Source organism: Physeter macrocephalus, chromosome 20 (genome assembly GCF_002837175.3).
Source record: "Physeter macrocephalus isolate SW-GA chromosome 20, ASM283717v5, whole genome shotgun sequence".
Lineage (NCBI taxonomy): Eukaryota > Metazoa > Chordata > Mammalia > Artiodactyla > Physeteridae > Physeter > Physeter macrocephalus.
In genome coordinates this window covers 34,519,031-34,535,553 of record NC_041233.1, presented here as the reverse complement: position 1 = coordinate 34,535,553, position 16,523 = coordinate 34,519,031, and the positions used below count along the sequence as shown (strand labels likewise).

The window sequence follows — 16,523 nt, the reverse complement described above, 5'->3', positions numbered from 1 at the left end:
GTAACTAGATAACAGACCACAAAGCCCAATCTTCCAAAAGGAGGTCTGTCCCATTTAGGGTTAATAGTCCTGCACTTAATAAGGACAGGCCACAAAGTCCCAAACCCCTCCATCTCACAACTCAAACGCAAACATGAAGAACACCCTGATTGACTCAGGAAATATATTTTCCTGAGACCAATGGTTTATGAAATTTATTCTCCAATTGGCTGATCTCTTGAACAGTTGTTTGTCATCATCAGATTTGGAAACCATTTATCCCCTTTCAAGTGATGATTGTGCTGTAACCTCTGGCTCCATCCACGCTTCCGGTCCGGGTAGAGCAGATCTTGGCAATGAATGAAAACCGTAGCTGTCTTATCAAATAGCGGCAGTTCTCGTTTTGTTTAACAGTGCTGGAAATTAGTTTTTCAGGCACTGATCCTGACAGGTCAGCAGTCAAAAGTGGGTTTCTGTGGCCATAAATTCATTGATCCCATAAACAAAATTCTGTCTGCAAAATACAAGAGGAAGTCAGAGTAGATGCACTTATGTACAAATGAAATGGTCTGCAGCTGTATGACTAAGTGTCAGGACTTCTTTGGGTGAAAGGTTTTTCTGGCTTCCCATTTATCAAGCCTATCAGCCTCATTTGGCTTTTATTATCTAAAATTTTTTCTCCAGCATTCTGATCCGTGAGCCCCAGCTGTCCTCAGGAGGGAGGCAGAACACAGTCTCTCCTAATCTTGACAGGCGGCAAGTTTGGGAATCCATTTAAAGGCTTTATTTTATTTTTAAAAAATTCCACTTCAGTCTTTTAAACAAAAGATTTTGTTTGAAAAGGATTGTGACTTTCTCTGCTCTGGTCTTACATATTGTGTGCCCAGAGGGACGGCCTCACTCAGATGAAGGTTTACCACTCTGGTCTTAAGATTTGGACAAGAGCCAAGGCTTTGTGGAAATAGGGAGATTCACTCAGCCTAGGGCACTTGGCTTCAGGCTGATGTGAAGGAATAATACACTTTCCTGCCCAACTCGAAGGCTCCCAGATCCTGGAACATGGTTACTTTGATGTGTTTGAAGGCAGAATTTTGGTTTCTCTTTGAAGTATATTTTCTTTCTTTGTTAGAGTACAGGTTGCCTGAAGGCCAGGGAGAGAGAAGTGAGTATTGAAAAACAATAAACTAAAAAACCTTTAAGCCCTAAGTACTTTCAGACAAAAGAAATAGGAATAATAATGACAGGTTGGAGGAATTTTTTTTCTTTCTCTCAAGAAGTTGCACTTTGATTTAAATGACTTTGCCTTTGGATGGTCTGAATAGTAACTAATAGGATTTGATGCCACCCGCCCCTCTTCCTTAGTGGAGGAAGACTGCCTGTCTTCATGGAGCTGGGCCCCAGGAGGGGCCACTGCCCTGGCTCCAAACCCAAACAGGCTCATGGGGCCCTACACAACCTTGGAGGTGTCTTAGAATGTGAGATGCTGTCCTGGAAGACCTTGCAGTGTGCCTCTTCTAGGAGATGGGCACCTCGGCCATAGCTCCTTGCAACCAGAGAACTGATGTATTCAATATGAAGTTCTGACTCTTAGACTGGCCTTGACCTACCGATAGATAATTTGACTCTGATTGCTTCCTTCCATTCAGCCCTCAGTCATACAAGTGCATGTGATAGGATTTTGCTTTATCACCTGTGCCAACTATTTTTATCAAAAGCGTATTTTCCTTTTTGTGAAAGCAATGACAAACCTGTTAAAAACACAGGAAAGCATAAAAAAAGTAATCATGGTTATTGATAATTCTACCACCAAGATAAATCCAAATATTACATTTAAACACATTTCCTCCCGTTTTAACCACTGCCTTTAAAAAAAGACATAATTAAGGTCGCATGGTACACACCTTTTAATATCTTGATTCTTTACTTTGTGATTATTATTTAAGTTATTTTATTACATATTATTTCAAAACTATTTTTTCCTTTGAACAGCCCCTCAACATGGTAGGCAGGGAAGGTATTTTTATTCCATTTTATAGATAGGAAAATGGAATCTCAGTGAAGTTAAATTTTTTCAAAAATATTTGTTGCCTCTTGTAATTTAACTACTGTGCTGTAAAATGTGCTGAGGTCACTCAGGTAAGTGGTGGAAACACACCTAGATCATAGATATACTGGCTCATAAACATATGCTAATTTAATACCTCCAAGTTCCCAAACTATACCAGTAATAGGGAGCTGATCGTCTAGAGGAGGAATGGCATTCAAGGCAAGGTTAGAAACTCTGAGATGGGAATAAGCAAGGCAAGGTCCAATCCAGGTGCCCAAGACTCTAGACAGTTTATGAAGACAGGGTTTGGATCCCAGGGAACAGGGTAAGAAACCCAAATAGCACAGCAGAATCACAGACTTAGGTCTAGAATGGAAGACACTGAAGATCATTTCTGCTGCAGCTTTGTATATCAGTGGTGGAGATTGAACTAAACATTTCATTAGTTGGGAGGAATGTATCATACTAATCATACCAATGTAACATCTTAACAACAGGGGAAACTGGGTGTGGGGTATATGGACGGTCTCTGCATAACCTCTGCGACTTTTCTGTGAATCTAAAACTACCCTAAAGTAAGAGCTTATTTTTTTGAGAAATTGAGTAAGAGTTCACCAGACCCAGCCAGAGAGAAATGGCCTTCCAGGGAGAAGAAACTGGATGTAAAGAGTCAGGAGGGAACACCATGCGCTTGAGAAAGGTGAGGAATTTGGTGGGGTTGGAGTGAACTGAAGCTGACAGTCAAGGTTGGGTCTCGATCAGGAAGGCCTTTTCATTTAGGCCAAGTTTAAAAGTGTTAACCTTTATTCTTTAAGAAATAGGAAGTAGTTAGAACATTTTCATTAACATAGTTTGTATTTGAGTTTATGATAAATATCAGCACAATGGAGGAGGGCTGTTAAGAGAGAGAGGTTGTGGTAACAGTGGGGAGGCTGTTGCAGTCCTTTGGGGCAGAGGTGCTGCTGCCTTGAGCCAGACACAGCGGGCTGGAAGCAGGGGGTGGTGAGGGCAGGGATGGAGAGGCAGAGTACTTCTCACAGCAGAGCTAAAACCCTAGAAGGACAGGGCTTTCTTTATCCCAACGGTTTCTCCTGCTTCCATTCCCATGACTGATTACAATCCCAATAGAAAGACAGGTAAAGTCGGTTGATCAATGCCAAGCAGAGCCTCATTCCAGGTGCTCATCCAAACCAGGGCAGCACAAAGTCGAGATGCCCCTTCACCAGGGAGGCAGGCAGGTTGGGCAGCAGGTGTTATGAATTCAAGTCCTGGTACAGAGCAGAATATCCAGTCCCTGGAGCTGACACGTCATCTTTGCTTCCATTATGACTCTGTAAGTCATTGAGGTAGTAAAGGGGACCTTCATAACACCAGCCAACCCAGGGGGTGCAGCAGATCACACATAGAGTTAAGCAGCCCCAATGCCTGGGCTAAACAGTTACGGGGATGAGATTCAGGCTGCCCAAATACACACCATGAGTCCCCCGAGTCTGATATCGAAGGGTCCAAAGAATGCAGGGAGTCAACACCTTGACTCCGTTTGTCTGAGTCTGTCTTTTCCCTTTGACCAGCATTGGAATCCGGCTGCAGGAATTGATCCCAAGTCCCAGGGCTATTTCCTGAGACCCCATAGAGAAATAGCCATGAAGTTTCCTTCTCACTATACCAGTTCCAAGAGTGTGGCATCTTTGATGTCCTTGAACAGGACTTTGGACAGATCTTAACTTTGTTCTTTACTGCAGTGCCCCTCAAATTAATGAGTGGTGGCTGTGGGGAGTTCCTTAGACTATGTGACTGTGCTCTTAACTAAGTGATTTATTCCTCACTTCCAGGCATCCTATTATCTAGGGTGAAGTGGGTTTTAGCTTGTATCATGTTGGAAGTGATGGCAGGAGGTTCCAGGTTCCTTTAAACTTGTTCTAGAACCACATATCTCACTCTGATGTTCCTGCTTTAGGCCTCAGGGTTCTAGTATCTTCCAGGTAGAGCGGCCCCACAGATTCTGGAACTGTGGCCTCATAGTCAAGGCCCAGGGTGCCGACCTTGCTGCAGATATCAGGGCTATGGGAAATGCTGGGAGAGTAGAAGTGTCTGTAAGCGGCACTATTGGTGGCTCCTTTAGGACACCTGGTGGCACTTTTCCACAGAGGGGTAGACCCCTAACTAGGGGTCTTGTGGGTTTTCCCTGGCGAAGGGTAGGTGCTACCTGTGACAGTCTGAATTTTAACCCCTTGGTACTGAACTGATGGTCCATGGATCAGCAACAGCAGCACATGGGAGCTTGTTAGACAGGAATAATCTCAGGTCCCAGAATCAGAAAGTGCATGCAAAATCCCTGGGTGATTTGTCTGCATATTAAGGTTTGAAGATCACTGCTTTCATCCGTAGCAGTGGTTCACAATCCTGGCTGTGCATTAGAATCCCCTGGGGAGCTAAACGATCCATATCCAGTCCACTACTGACCAGTTAAATCAGACTCTCGGGCAGGGGGGCAGGCTTTAGTTCATTTTAAAAGCCCTCTTAAGAGACTCTAATGTGCAGCTACATCAGAGGCCCAGTGACCTAGAAGAGCAGAGGTTTTCAACCAGGATCGCTGGGGAAGCATTAACATTCCTCATGTCCAAGTGCTGAGACCCTAATTATGTTGGCTTTAGATGGGGCCAATATCTGTATCTTTTTACATCTCACCAATTAATGATTGAGAATCACTGATCGGACAAAGGGTTCATCGTTGTTGCTCAGGCCCTGCAGGGATGCAGGGAAGGGAAGCAGTCCCAAGAGCATCTGTGTCTCCAGTTGTTTCTGAGCCAGGATAGGGTCTCCTTGACCATCTTAGATGGTCTTAAATGCATCTATTGGACAGATCCTGCAGGCTCAGGAGGATATGGCAGACCCAGAGCACATGTATTCTTGGCCTCTACCTGCCTATCAGGGAAAATTATGAAGTTTGCACTACAGTGAAGACAGTGAGCTCTTGGTCCTGTTTGCAATTGGCATCAGGGTGTAAGACAACTGTAAACTTGGGTCTTTGTTACCTGCTTCACTTTTGATCTCATCCTGCTCTGGTGACGGAAGCAGCTGATCTCAAGGACCTTCTGGCCTGGGCAAGTCAAAGGAGTATTAAAGAAAGAGGGCACTCTGTGCGAGACACATTGACATGGCCTCAGTAGGTGGACAATAAAATTGGACATAAGTGTTCATTCCAGAAACAAGTTCCTACCAATTGGTTTCATTTCAAGGATGAGGCAAGTCCTCAAGATCCAGATGAGCTGCTGGAAGAAGTGGAGCTCTATCTGTCACACCTTTATTCTTTCTAAGGTTGTAAGATGCCTCTAGCTCTCTGGGAAACTCCTAGGGCTGTTGTCCACCTATCTGCCTGATTCAGGAGCCCAGTTTAGGAGTCGATTCCTAGGGTTTGCACAGGTGCCCGTTCTGTCCCTCACACTCCCTTTTTCCTTCACAGCTGGCGACGTGGGACTCGGAGAGGGGCCTGAATGGCAGCCTGCAGGAGAGGCCCATGGGCAGTCGCCTCCAAGGACTGACTCTCAAAGTGGTGACTGTCTTGGTAGGATCATGGGCATATGGGGGAGGTCTGCCATTCAGGCTTTGAGTCAGAGGCTTCTCTCTGTTTGGCTTGATGCTGGGTTTAGAGAGAAGGGGATCTTAAGTAGTGGCTTGAGCTTTCATAAGGCCTTTCACTCAATTTTATGAATAGTGAAGGAAGAGTGAGATTGGAGATTCTGCCCCAAGCCTCTGAGACCTTCCACGGGAGGTCACTGGACTGCTCTAGAGAAGGACCACTAATCCAGATCCAGTGCTGAGCTCCAGAGCGGGCATAACAACTCTACTTGTTCTTGGATGTAAACGATCTTGACCTACTGGTGGTCCTTAGGAGAGCTTTGCTGGTAGCTAGAGTCCCCAGAAGGATGTTGGGAGGACACATCCTTCCAGAACCCAATACCACTGATGGGCCCATGTGACACAAAGTTCATAATGAAGACCATTTGTTGCAATTTCTCTGCATGGTTGTCCTGGAATCAGACGTTTACATATTTAAGATACCTTAGAAGCATCTTCCTTTCCATTTCTTTCTTCATCTCTTTAGAACTGTAGGAGACATTTTAGATTTATCTCTTATTAGCTGGTAAGACATGGTCCAAACATTCCCCTCTGTCCCAGCAGCACTGGCGTCTCTTGGCTCTAGAAGCCTTTGGCAGCCACGTCTCCGCATTCCCCATATGCCCACCAGGAATAAACATTATACCTTATTTCCCCCCAAATTTAAATTAATGAGATGTAGTCTCTGGAGCTGCTGCCAAAAGGCCCCTTCTTGTTCAGTTTCACAGGGTGGTGGTGGGGAAGCCTGAGGTGTTTTCCAGATGATCACGTGCCCTACAAGAGCACACGTGACACAGCACAAAATGTGTGAATGTGCACATGGCCTGGCTTTGGACTTTCAGACCGTGGGGTTCAATACTATCCTGTCCCTGACGTGCAGTATGGCCTTGTCCTGTGACTCAGCATCCATTTTCTAGTACAATCTGATAGATGTATTACTGTCTTCCCTCAATCCAGTATCACAGAGCTCTATTGTCATTTAATATCCTGGATGAGAGGTATCCACATTTCTTATGTGGGTCCTGAAGAATTATGGCATTTCCGAAGGACAGAGTCCTCAGTGTTACAAATGAAGGAATGAAAACAAGCCATGCTATTCTGGGAGATGGGGCTCTGGGCCGAGTCTGGTATGACACAGGACAAATTAATCTGTTCCTCCATCAGTATGCTGGCTGGAGGGATTTTCCTGTACCCTGTATCCTGAGTGTCCACAAACTGCTTTAGAAAAGGGCAGAGAGGTTCAGACTCCAGGCCTAAATTGGCTAAATACGATGCACATGTCCACAAACGTTCTGAAATTATGGTTCATCGGATTGGTCTCCCTAATAATATCCTGGAAAGATGTGTGTTAATGAACCTGTGATTTAGTTGAAGAACATTCATTTTGTTGTCCTCAGGAAGAGCCTTTTGTGATGGTGGCTGAGAACATCCTTGGACAGCCCAAGCGCTACAAAGGGTTCTCCATCGATGTCCTGGATGCACTGGCCAAGGCTCTGGGCTTCAAATATGAGATTTACCAGGCCCCCGATGGCAGGTACGGTCACCAGCTCCATAACACCTCCTGGAACGGGATGATCGGGGAGCTCATCAGCAAGGTAGGTCCCCAAAGCAGGTCCATGCGGAGGGGTACCCCAGTCTGCCTCTGGGGTGATGTCTAAATTGGGCCCATTATGAAGTTGGAACCTTGGGACCAGCTAGACAGACCACAGTTACCACTCTTCACACGCTAAGGATCTCTTTTCCTCCACTCCCCTCCTCCCAGCTATACCCATTTTTGCTCTTTTATTTTCTAATTCCCTGGCACTTTGTGTTTTCCTTCTGTGCCCATTGCTCTCATTCCTTTGAAACGTGTCCACTGTGCCTGTTCTGTAATCCACACTTCATGAAATCCACTCCCACATTTGGGCTGCAGTAGGAGCCCAGTTCTCACGAGGGGTGGTTGCGGGGGGACTGGTGCACGCTTATTCTCTTCTTCAAGGCCCACAGGTGGGCGTGTATATCGTGTGTGTCCACATGCATGTGTGTAGGTGAATGAGTGTGTGGGTGTGTCTGCATTGCTACGTATAAGTGATACGGCATTCCCCAGCTCCTCAGATTAATTTCAAATCATTAATCTTCCTCCTTCCTGTAGAACCTGGGTCCTCATTTAGATTCGTGGCGTGAGGCCAATTTGCTGTGTCCCCATCCTTGACCCTTCCGTCTTATGACCTCTAGGTCATTTCCTGACAACCATTTACATTGGTGGATCTGCTCAAGCCCTCCCTCTCCAGTATTACTGTTGCCATCAATCTTGATGTTTCTCACATCTCTACGGGCCACGCTGGGCTTCGAGTGCTTTGACCCCTTCACCTCCAGTGACCTTTGAGGACCTGCCCCCATGCATCCTGTTAGCGTCATGCATGTCCCTGTCACTGTCCCACTCCATGACTAAATCCTGTCGTCCTTCTGACTCTTTCTGGCCTAAAACACAGGGCTTCTGCTTTATAACCCATGAATGCAGACACGAGGCTTGTATTCTCTTGTATTCTCTCCGGTTTCTCCTAAGCTTAAAAAACCAACCAACAAACAAAACACACACAACAACTTTATTGTGGAAAAAGTTATATATCAAATTCACCCATTTCAGATGTATCATTCCGTGATTTCTAGGAAATCTAGTGAGTTGTTCAGTCTTCACCATACCTAGTTTTACAGTACTTCCATCACCCCAATGAGATCCCTCATATTCATTTACAGTTAATCCCATTCCCAACCCCAGCCGGAGGCAAACTTTAATCTACTTTCTAGCTCTATAGATTTGCTTTTGCAAACATTTACTATAAACCGAGTCATATACCGTATGTGGTCTTTTGTGTCTGGCCCTTTTCGCTTGGCATATGTATTTGAGGTTTGTTCTTCTCTAAGGTTTCTGTGCCCTTCTGATACTGCATCCTTTCCTGGTGCATCCTCTGTGGTTGTCCAGATAAACCCCTGTTCCCTTCATCCTGTATGATTCTCCTAAATTATTCTTGATTTCTTGTTACATTGAAACCCTGACCTGGTTCTGTTATCTACCCTCTGACTCTGACATCCAGCTTGCTGTATGCAGTTAGAGGAGAAAATCACAAATTTGTCCAGATGGATGTATGAACAATGTGTGGCCTCCCAACTCAACTGGGCCTTCGGGACAGTTCCTTAACATGTCCTTTAGTGGGCCCCTTGGCTACATTCCTTAGAGACTGTTTCAAAACTTTATCTTTCTCCTCAAGCAACCTAATAATCTTCTATCTTAAATTAGAAAACAAAGTGCCCTTATATTAGGGAAAGAAATGGAGACATCTGGGCATGAGATTCTACTTCAACTTCCTATGAAGTTCATATCTGCAGACACGTGCCCTCGCCTCCAGTTTCAGGGTAGGGGAAGTGTTTTTCCTCCTGTTACAGCTCACCCCTCCACCAGCATCACGAGTCAACTCTCTTGTGCCTCCTCTGGACCTGGTTTCATAAATTAGTTTCCCTCCATCCTATGTTGTTAACCTATCCTGATCCCCTAGATTTCTTTCTCTGTCATTAAATATGCTCCAAACTTAAACAAAACAGACAAACAAATAAACCAAAAAACCCAGAAAACCTCCCTGGATCGTGGGTTTCTGAGAAGAGAAGCAAGAACCAGAGATGCAAATGTGGCAAGTCTGAGATCTCTGACACGGCCATCTCCACCATTTTTTCTCTATACTCTAGGTATGTTGTTGGATTTCACAGTTTAGAAGTCAGTATATTTGCCCTTCTAGCCCGCATATTGGACCTGATAAAATCCTTCTATATAGTTTTCCCCAATTTGAATATGTAGTTTGGATCAGCTGTCGCAACTGGTCATTCTAAAATAAACCTAGTTCTGATGATGCCTCCTACTTAAGAGACCCCAGAGTCAAGATAGAGATGATCACTGTACATTTTAATGCTCTTATGTTAACATCCACCTAGGCATAAGGATCCTAGTCTCCACCAGTCTTGGCAGCTTTAACCTCACAATCTAGTTCCATCTTAATGGGGTCTTGGGTGCCCAACTAGCTCAGTTAGTAGAGCATGAGACTATTAATGGGTCTTTGTCTATTTTTTTTTTAAGTCATTTTAAATTTATTTATTTTATTTATTTCTTTTTGGCTGTTTTGGGTCTTTGTCGCTGCTCATGGGCTTTCTCTAGTTGCGGCGAGTGGGGGCTATTCTTCGTTGTGGTGCACGGGCTTCTCATTGTGGTGGCTTCTCTTGTTGCAGAGCACAGGCTCCAGGTACCTGGACTTCAGGAGTTTGGCTTGCGGGCTCTAAAGCGCAGGCTCAGTAGTTGTGGCACACGGGCTTAGTTGCTCCATGGTATGTGGGATCTTCCCGGACTAGGCCTCGAACCCGTGTCCCCTGCATTGGCAGGTGGGTTCTTAACCACTGCGCCACCAGGGAAGCCCTCTTTGTCTATTTTTAAATTAAGCTCATCTTGGAAAGCAAAAATCTTGGGAGGTACTTTTGAGGTCGCAGCACAGGATGCCCAGAGAGCTCCTTCACAGCATGGCTTTACTAAAGGACGAAGCAGCCCATATGTCTGAGAAGCCATGAGTTAAGGCAGGCAGAAGATCAAAGGAAGTGGATGACCCCTATTTTCTTGGAGGATGTTACTCTCTGACATAGAGTCTGCATATAAAACAATCTAGGCCTGATACACTAATGAGATTCAAGGTAGTTGTATACTCACCACATAACTTCTAAAGTATTTTAGAAAAGAGAGATACCTGTGTGGGCTAATGGTGTTTGGAGAGGTTTGATGGAAAAATGGAGTGTCCCTGTGGCCTTGAAGTATAGGAAGGATGTAGATAAGGCCAGAAGAAGATAGAAGGGAGTTGGGGCGGGGACGGGGGTGGGCGGTAAGAGGGAAATACCAGCAAAAGAAAGGAGATAGTTCACTAAGGGGACTGTTAAGAAAGTGAAGAAAAACTGTAATTCACACAGGAATGAAGATGGTTATAGAGTCTTTCCTCCAGAAGTGGTTTCCAGGAGTTTTTAGGGTTTGGGAGAGAAATTGGTAAGGTGAAAGAGGTAATAACAGACACCTTAGTGCTGGCTTTTCCTTACAACATTCAGAGTCACGAGGTGTCAACTCTCGAATCCATTTCCTCTGAACTGAACGAGGACAGACCTTGACCCAGAGTAGAACCTAGTGGTAAACTGAGGACTGCTGTCTGATGAGATGGGTTTGCCTTTCAGAGAGCAGACCTAGCCATCTCCGCCATCACCATCACCCCGGAGAGGGAGAGCGTGGTGGACTTCAGCAAGCGGTACATGGACTACTCGGTGGGGATCCTCATCAAGAAGCCCGAGGAGAAAATCAGCATCTTCTCCCTTTTTGCTCCTTTTGATTTTGCCGTGTGGGCCTGCATTGCAGCAGCCATCCCTGTGGTTGGCGTGCTGATATTTGTGTTGAACCGGATACAGGCCGTGAGGGCTCAGAGTGCTGCCCAGCCCCGGCCATCTGCTTCTGCCACCTTAAACAGTGCCATCTGGATCGTCTACGGAGCCTTCGTACAGCAAGGTACCCTCCTGGTTTCTCAATGTTGGAAGAGCCCCAGGGGCTTGGAAGAACTTGTCCATTGGCAAAGTTCTTGAACGCATTTTGCCAAAGTCATTTTAAATGCAATTTTATTTAATCTCTAAGGTAGTCCTAATATCATGCTGCTCCCAGTTTCTCTATGAGTAATACCAGATAGGAACTAAATGAAATGACAACACGGAACTTAACTTCAAGTCCTGATTTTCCACTTTAGATAAAATTAACCTCCGAGTTCTGCTTTGCACTTTCCTTGCCTCCCACATTAGATTGATTGTTATGCAGACAGGGTTGTCAGATGAAACTCTATCTTGTTTAAATTTGAAGTCTTAATGGGGTAAAAAGTCAAAATTGTTTTGCAATCATCTAAGCGGTACTCCAGCCATTCTTGAGATACGAAGTCTCCTGTCTCTGAGAAGTCTGGATAGCACTTGGGGAGTTACAGGATTGTGCAGTTTTGACTGGAAACAACAAATTGCAGAGTTCCTAATGTGAGTCCTAGCCTTATTTGCACCATGGCAAATGTATGTATTACTTGCTTGAGAGGTTATATAAGAATAGTCAGTGAGGAGTTTTCTTCTGTTACCACCTAAGGGACCAAGGAGAAACAACTGGCCTCAAAGAGGCAGCTTCTGACTACAAGTCACATGCAGTGATTTCTGAAAATCATAGGGAAAAAAAAAAAAGGTCATCTAGTGAGGGCTGAGTAATAATAGTGATATGGTACATCTCATTTCTTAAAAGAAAACCAGGAAATCCTCCAGGAAGGAGGTAATTTTACATTTACAGAATTCCTGAGACTGTTCCATGTGAATGTAAAATGGAAGGGGACATACATAGGGTTGCAGGCCTGAAAGTTCTCAACACAGTGAGGTAGAATCTTCTAACTAGAAGTTTACTGTTGGCATTTTGACAAACATCCTGTCACTAAAAATGCCAATCCTAGCTTTTCCATATTTTGTGGTCTGCCATCCCTTTCCAAGATTGGTGGTCCTAGCATTTTCTCCCCAGAATTGTCAGAGCCCACCATAACCAGCCGGCAGTCACTTTCCTGATCCCCAGCTCACCACCAGGGGTGGTTCCCTATGCCTGGCCGCAGGGCAGAGAATTTCTTCTGGAGATGCAAGCAAGAGCAGAAGCCCAGGACCAATCCCCTTTGCCTGCCTCCTGCAGGTGGTGAATCCTCAGCGAACTCCATGGCCATGCGAATCGTGATGGGCAGCTGGTGGCTCTTCACCCTCATTGTGTGCTCCTCCTACACAGCCAATCTTGCTGCCTTCCTCACAGTGTCCAGGATGGATAACCCCATAAGGTAAGATCCATTACTCCTTCCAGAAGGCTGTAAAGAGAGGATGCACACCTAGCCAGGGCAGCCTGGTGTCAAGGGGGCAGAGAAGGACTTAGAGTCCAGATCTGCAGTTTGATGACAGTAATCTTTAATGCATGAGGAGCATCACTCCTGTTGTATTTTATTTCACGCACAATTAAACAATGTATAAATTCCTTAAATAATATTTCTTTGAACATTTAAATTCTGCTTATAAGACTAATAAATCAAAACATTAAAAATTAACAAATTAAAAGTCCTCGGACCTTTCAATATTGATTACAAACTTATTTAATCAAAATTTTTAAACATTTAATTAAAATTAGTTAAAACCACAAGTCTAATATATTTTTCCAATCTTCAGACATCTAAAAATTATTTTTAAAAACATGCCAGTTATCACAGTGATTAGAAAATTTATGTCACTTACAGTTACAAAATTGTAAAATTATTGAAACCAAGGACTAAAAATGTTTCATTTTAACCAAAATGTTAAAAATATGGCATAAAAGAATTAGTTCAACATAGTGAAATAACTTGGAAATGCCTTTGCTTTATAGTCAGATTCTCACATACTGTGTGAATTACAAAAGAGCTTGGACAAAGTGAATGTCTGTTGGGTATGTCATCCCTGAACTGACCAAAGGCAAAGATCTAGTCCATACTTCCTTGGGTGCAAAACCCTCTTCAGTATCACCTCTTATGGTTTTCTGTGTCCCTGCCTTCAGTAATTTCTCCTTTAATTCATCATACTTACTATCATCATATAGATTCTTTTGATCCATAGCCCTATAATCAAGTCGTCCATACTCAACCAGCTTCTATAGCTCCCAACTGCCTATTTGAAAGAGGTCACATTCTTGATTAGGATTCAAAATTCAGAATGACATTATCTAGTCTTCATTTTAATTGACATTTTATTAAGATAATTATAGATTCACATGCAATTATAATTAGTAAGGCAGCGAGATCTCATAATATCTTTTAACAAGTCTGCCCCAATGGTAACATTTTGCAAAACCAGGATATTAATGTTGATACAATTGACTGATTCTATTCAGATTTCTCATTTGTACTTGCCCTCATTACTGTGTGTGTGTGTGTGTGTGTGTGTGTGTGTGTGTGCGCATTTGATTCTACAGAATCTTATCGTATGTGTAGATTTGTATTGTTCTTTTATAACCACACTCACCTCCTTTGCACTTCTTCCCCTCCAAGTCCTGTTCTTAACACCTGGAAAACACTAATGTGTTCTCCATCTCTAAAATTTTGTTGTTTCAAATATGCTAAATAAATTGAATCACACTTTTGGGATTGACTTTTTCTTTCAGTATAATTCTGTGGAGATTCATTCAAATTGTTATGTGTATTAATAGTTCATTGCTTCTTTTTGCTTGGTAGAAGCCAATGTAACACAGTTTATTTAACAATCCACCCATTGAAGGACATCTGGGTTGTTTCCAGTTTTGGGCAATTATGAATAAAGCCACTGTGAACATTTGTGTGTAGGTTTTTGTGTGAACATGTTTTTATTAATATGTGATGCATATCCAAGAATGTAATTGCTGCATCTGTGGTAATAGCATGTTGTTTTATTAAAAAACGATCAAACTGCTTTCTAGTGACTGTACCATTTTACATTACTAGTAATGTAGGAATGATCCAGTTTCTTTGCATCTTTGCCAATATTTAGTGTTGTCACTGTTTTTTATTTTACTATCCTGATAGGCATGGTGAGATAGCTCATTGTGGTTTTGTGTTTCCCTAACGACTATTTATATTGAATACCTTTTCATGTGCTTATTGCTATCTGTGTATTCTCAGAAAACACATGAAGTACCTCTTCATGTGTTTCGCCCATTTTCTCACTGGATTGTTAATGTTGAGTTTTGAAAGTTCCTTATATATTTTAGACACTGGTTTCTTGCCAGATGTGTGGTTTGCAAATATTTCCCCCCACTCTGAAGTTTGTTTTATCAACCTCTTATCAAGGTCTTTCACAAAGAGGAGTTTTTAATTCTTATGAGGTCTAATTTATAAATTTATTCTTTTGTGGATCATGCTTTCGGTATCAAGTCTAACTCTTTGCCTAGCCCTAGACCCTGAAGATAATCTGGGATTGTTTGTTTGTTTGTTTGCCTGTTTTTCTAAAAGTTTTTTAGTTTTACATTTTACATTTTGGTCCACAATCAGTTTTGAGTTAATTTTTCTTTAAGGTGTGAAGTTTGAGTTCTCTTTTTTTTTTTTGGCTATGGATGTCCAATTGCTATAGCACCACTTATTAATTTAATTGCTATTTAAGTTTGTCTGAAATCAGTTGAACATATTTATGTGGGTCTATTTCTGGGTTCTCTATTCATTCCATTGATCTATGTGCTGATGCCTTTGCCAGTAGCACACTGTCTTGATTACTGTGGCTGCACAGTAAGCCTTAATACTGAGCATAGTGATTCCTCCCATTTTATTGTTCTTTGTCAAGATTGTTTTAACTATTCTGGGGCCTGCATTTTCCATACAAATTTTAGAATAAGTTTGTCTATGGCTATATAAAAAAATTCTGTGGTTTTGACAGGAATTGCATTAATTATAGTTATGATTGCTTTAAGCCAAAAGATCATGATTTGCTGAGAATATTTATCATGAATGGGTACTGGATTTTGCCAGATGCTTTATTTACATTACTTGCCATAATTGTATGCTTTTTCTTCTTTAACTTATTAATGTGGTAGATTAAATTGATTGTTTTTTCAAATGTGTATCTTCAGTGAATCTCACTTTGTCATGGTCTATGATTCTTTTCATATATTGTTGAATTCCGTTTGCTGATATTCTAGTTGAGGATTTTTGCATCTAAACTTGGAAGAAATATTGGTTTGTACTTTTATTTGTTGTGTCTTTGTCTCGTTTTGATATCAGGGTAACACTGGCCTCATAAAGTGATTTAGGAAATCATCTTCTATTTTTTGGAAGAGATTATGTAAAATTGCTGTTAATTCATCTTTAAGTGTTTGGCATTATTCTCCAGGGAAACCATCCAGGCATTGAGATTTCATATTTTTGGAGCTTTTAAATTGTGAATTAAATTTTTCATAGCTATAGGGCAATTCATATTGTGTATTTCATCAAGTCTAGTTGGTTTATAGTTTGTTCATGTTTTCATTTACTTGTTGATCTTCTGCCTTGTTGTTCTATCAATTACTGAAAGTAGGATATTGAAGTCTCCAACTATTTTTGTAGACTTGCCTCTTTCTCCCTTCAATTTTATCAATTTCTCTTCATGTGTTACATGTGTATATGTTTATAATTGTAATTGTTATATATTCTTATTGATGGTTGTTTTATCATTATATAATGTTCTTTGTTTCTCGTAAAATTTTTGTTTTAAAGTCTACTTTTTCTGATCATTAGCATAGCCACTCCAGTTCTCTTTTGATTATTGTTTGTACAGAATATTTTTTCTATCCTTTTATATCATTTCAATCTATCTGTCTCTGAATCTAAAGCGAGTAGCTTCTACACAGCAAATAGTTGAATTGTGGTTTTTAATTCAATCTACCAATGTCTACATTTTAATCAGAAAGTTTAATCCATTTATATTTAATGTAATTAGAGATAAAGAAGACTTCACCTCTGCCATTTTGCTATTCATTTTAAATGTCTTACATCTTTTTTGTTGTTCATTTTCTCCATTACTGCCTTATTGTGTGTTAAGTAGATATGTTTTGCATACCATTTTAATTACCTTATTGTTTCTTTTACTATATATTTTTTGTTATATTCTTAGTGGTTACCCTAGGCATTACAATTAATATCTTAGTTTATAGCAATTTACCTTGGATTAATACTACCTTATTTTAATAGTGTACAAAAACTTTGCTCCTATATTATTCTGTTCCACTGCACCCTTGCCCCAACAACTCATTTTTTTTTTTTTTTTTTTTTTTTTGCGGTACGCGGGCCTCTCACTGTTGTGGCCTCTC

The 16,523-nt window shown here is 41.9% G+C and overlaps 1 protein-coding gene across 1 annotated transcript in view; it reads left to right on the top strand.

Annotated features, from left to right (window-relative positions):
* The window catches only part of GRID1 (glutamate ionotropic receptor delta type subunit 1), a 704,191-nt gene that overhangs the window by 575,069 nt on the left and 112,599 nt on the right, over positions 1 to 16,523 (top strand). Inside the window, exons 9-12 of the mRNA XM_024132152.3 lie at positions 5,490 to 5,591; positions 7,042 to 7,239; positions 10,877 to 11,201; positions 12,390 to 12,528. Coding sequence (XP_023987920.1) covers positions 5,490 to 5,591; positions 7,042 to 7,239; positions 10,877 to 11,201; positions 12,390 to 12,528 — 764 coding nt within the window. The remainder of the gene's footprint in view (positions 1 to 5,489; positions 5,592 to 7,041; positions 7,240 to 10,876; positions 11,202 to 12,389; positions 12,529 to 16,523) is intronic.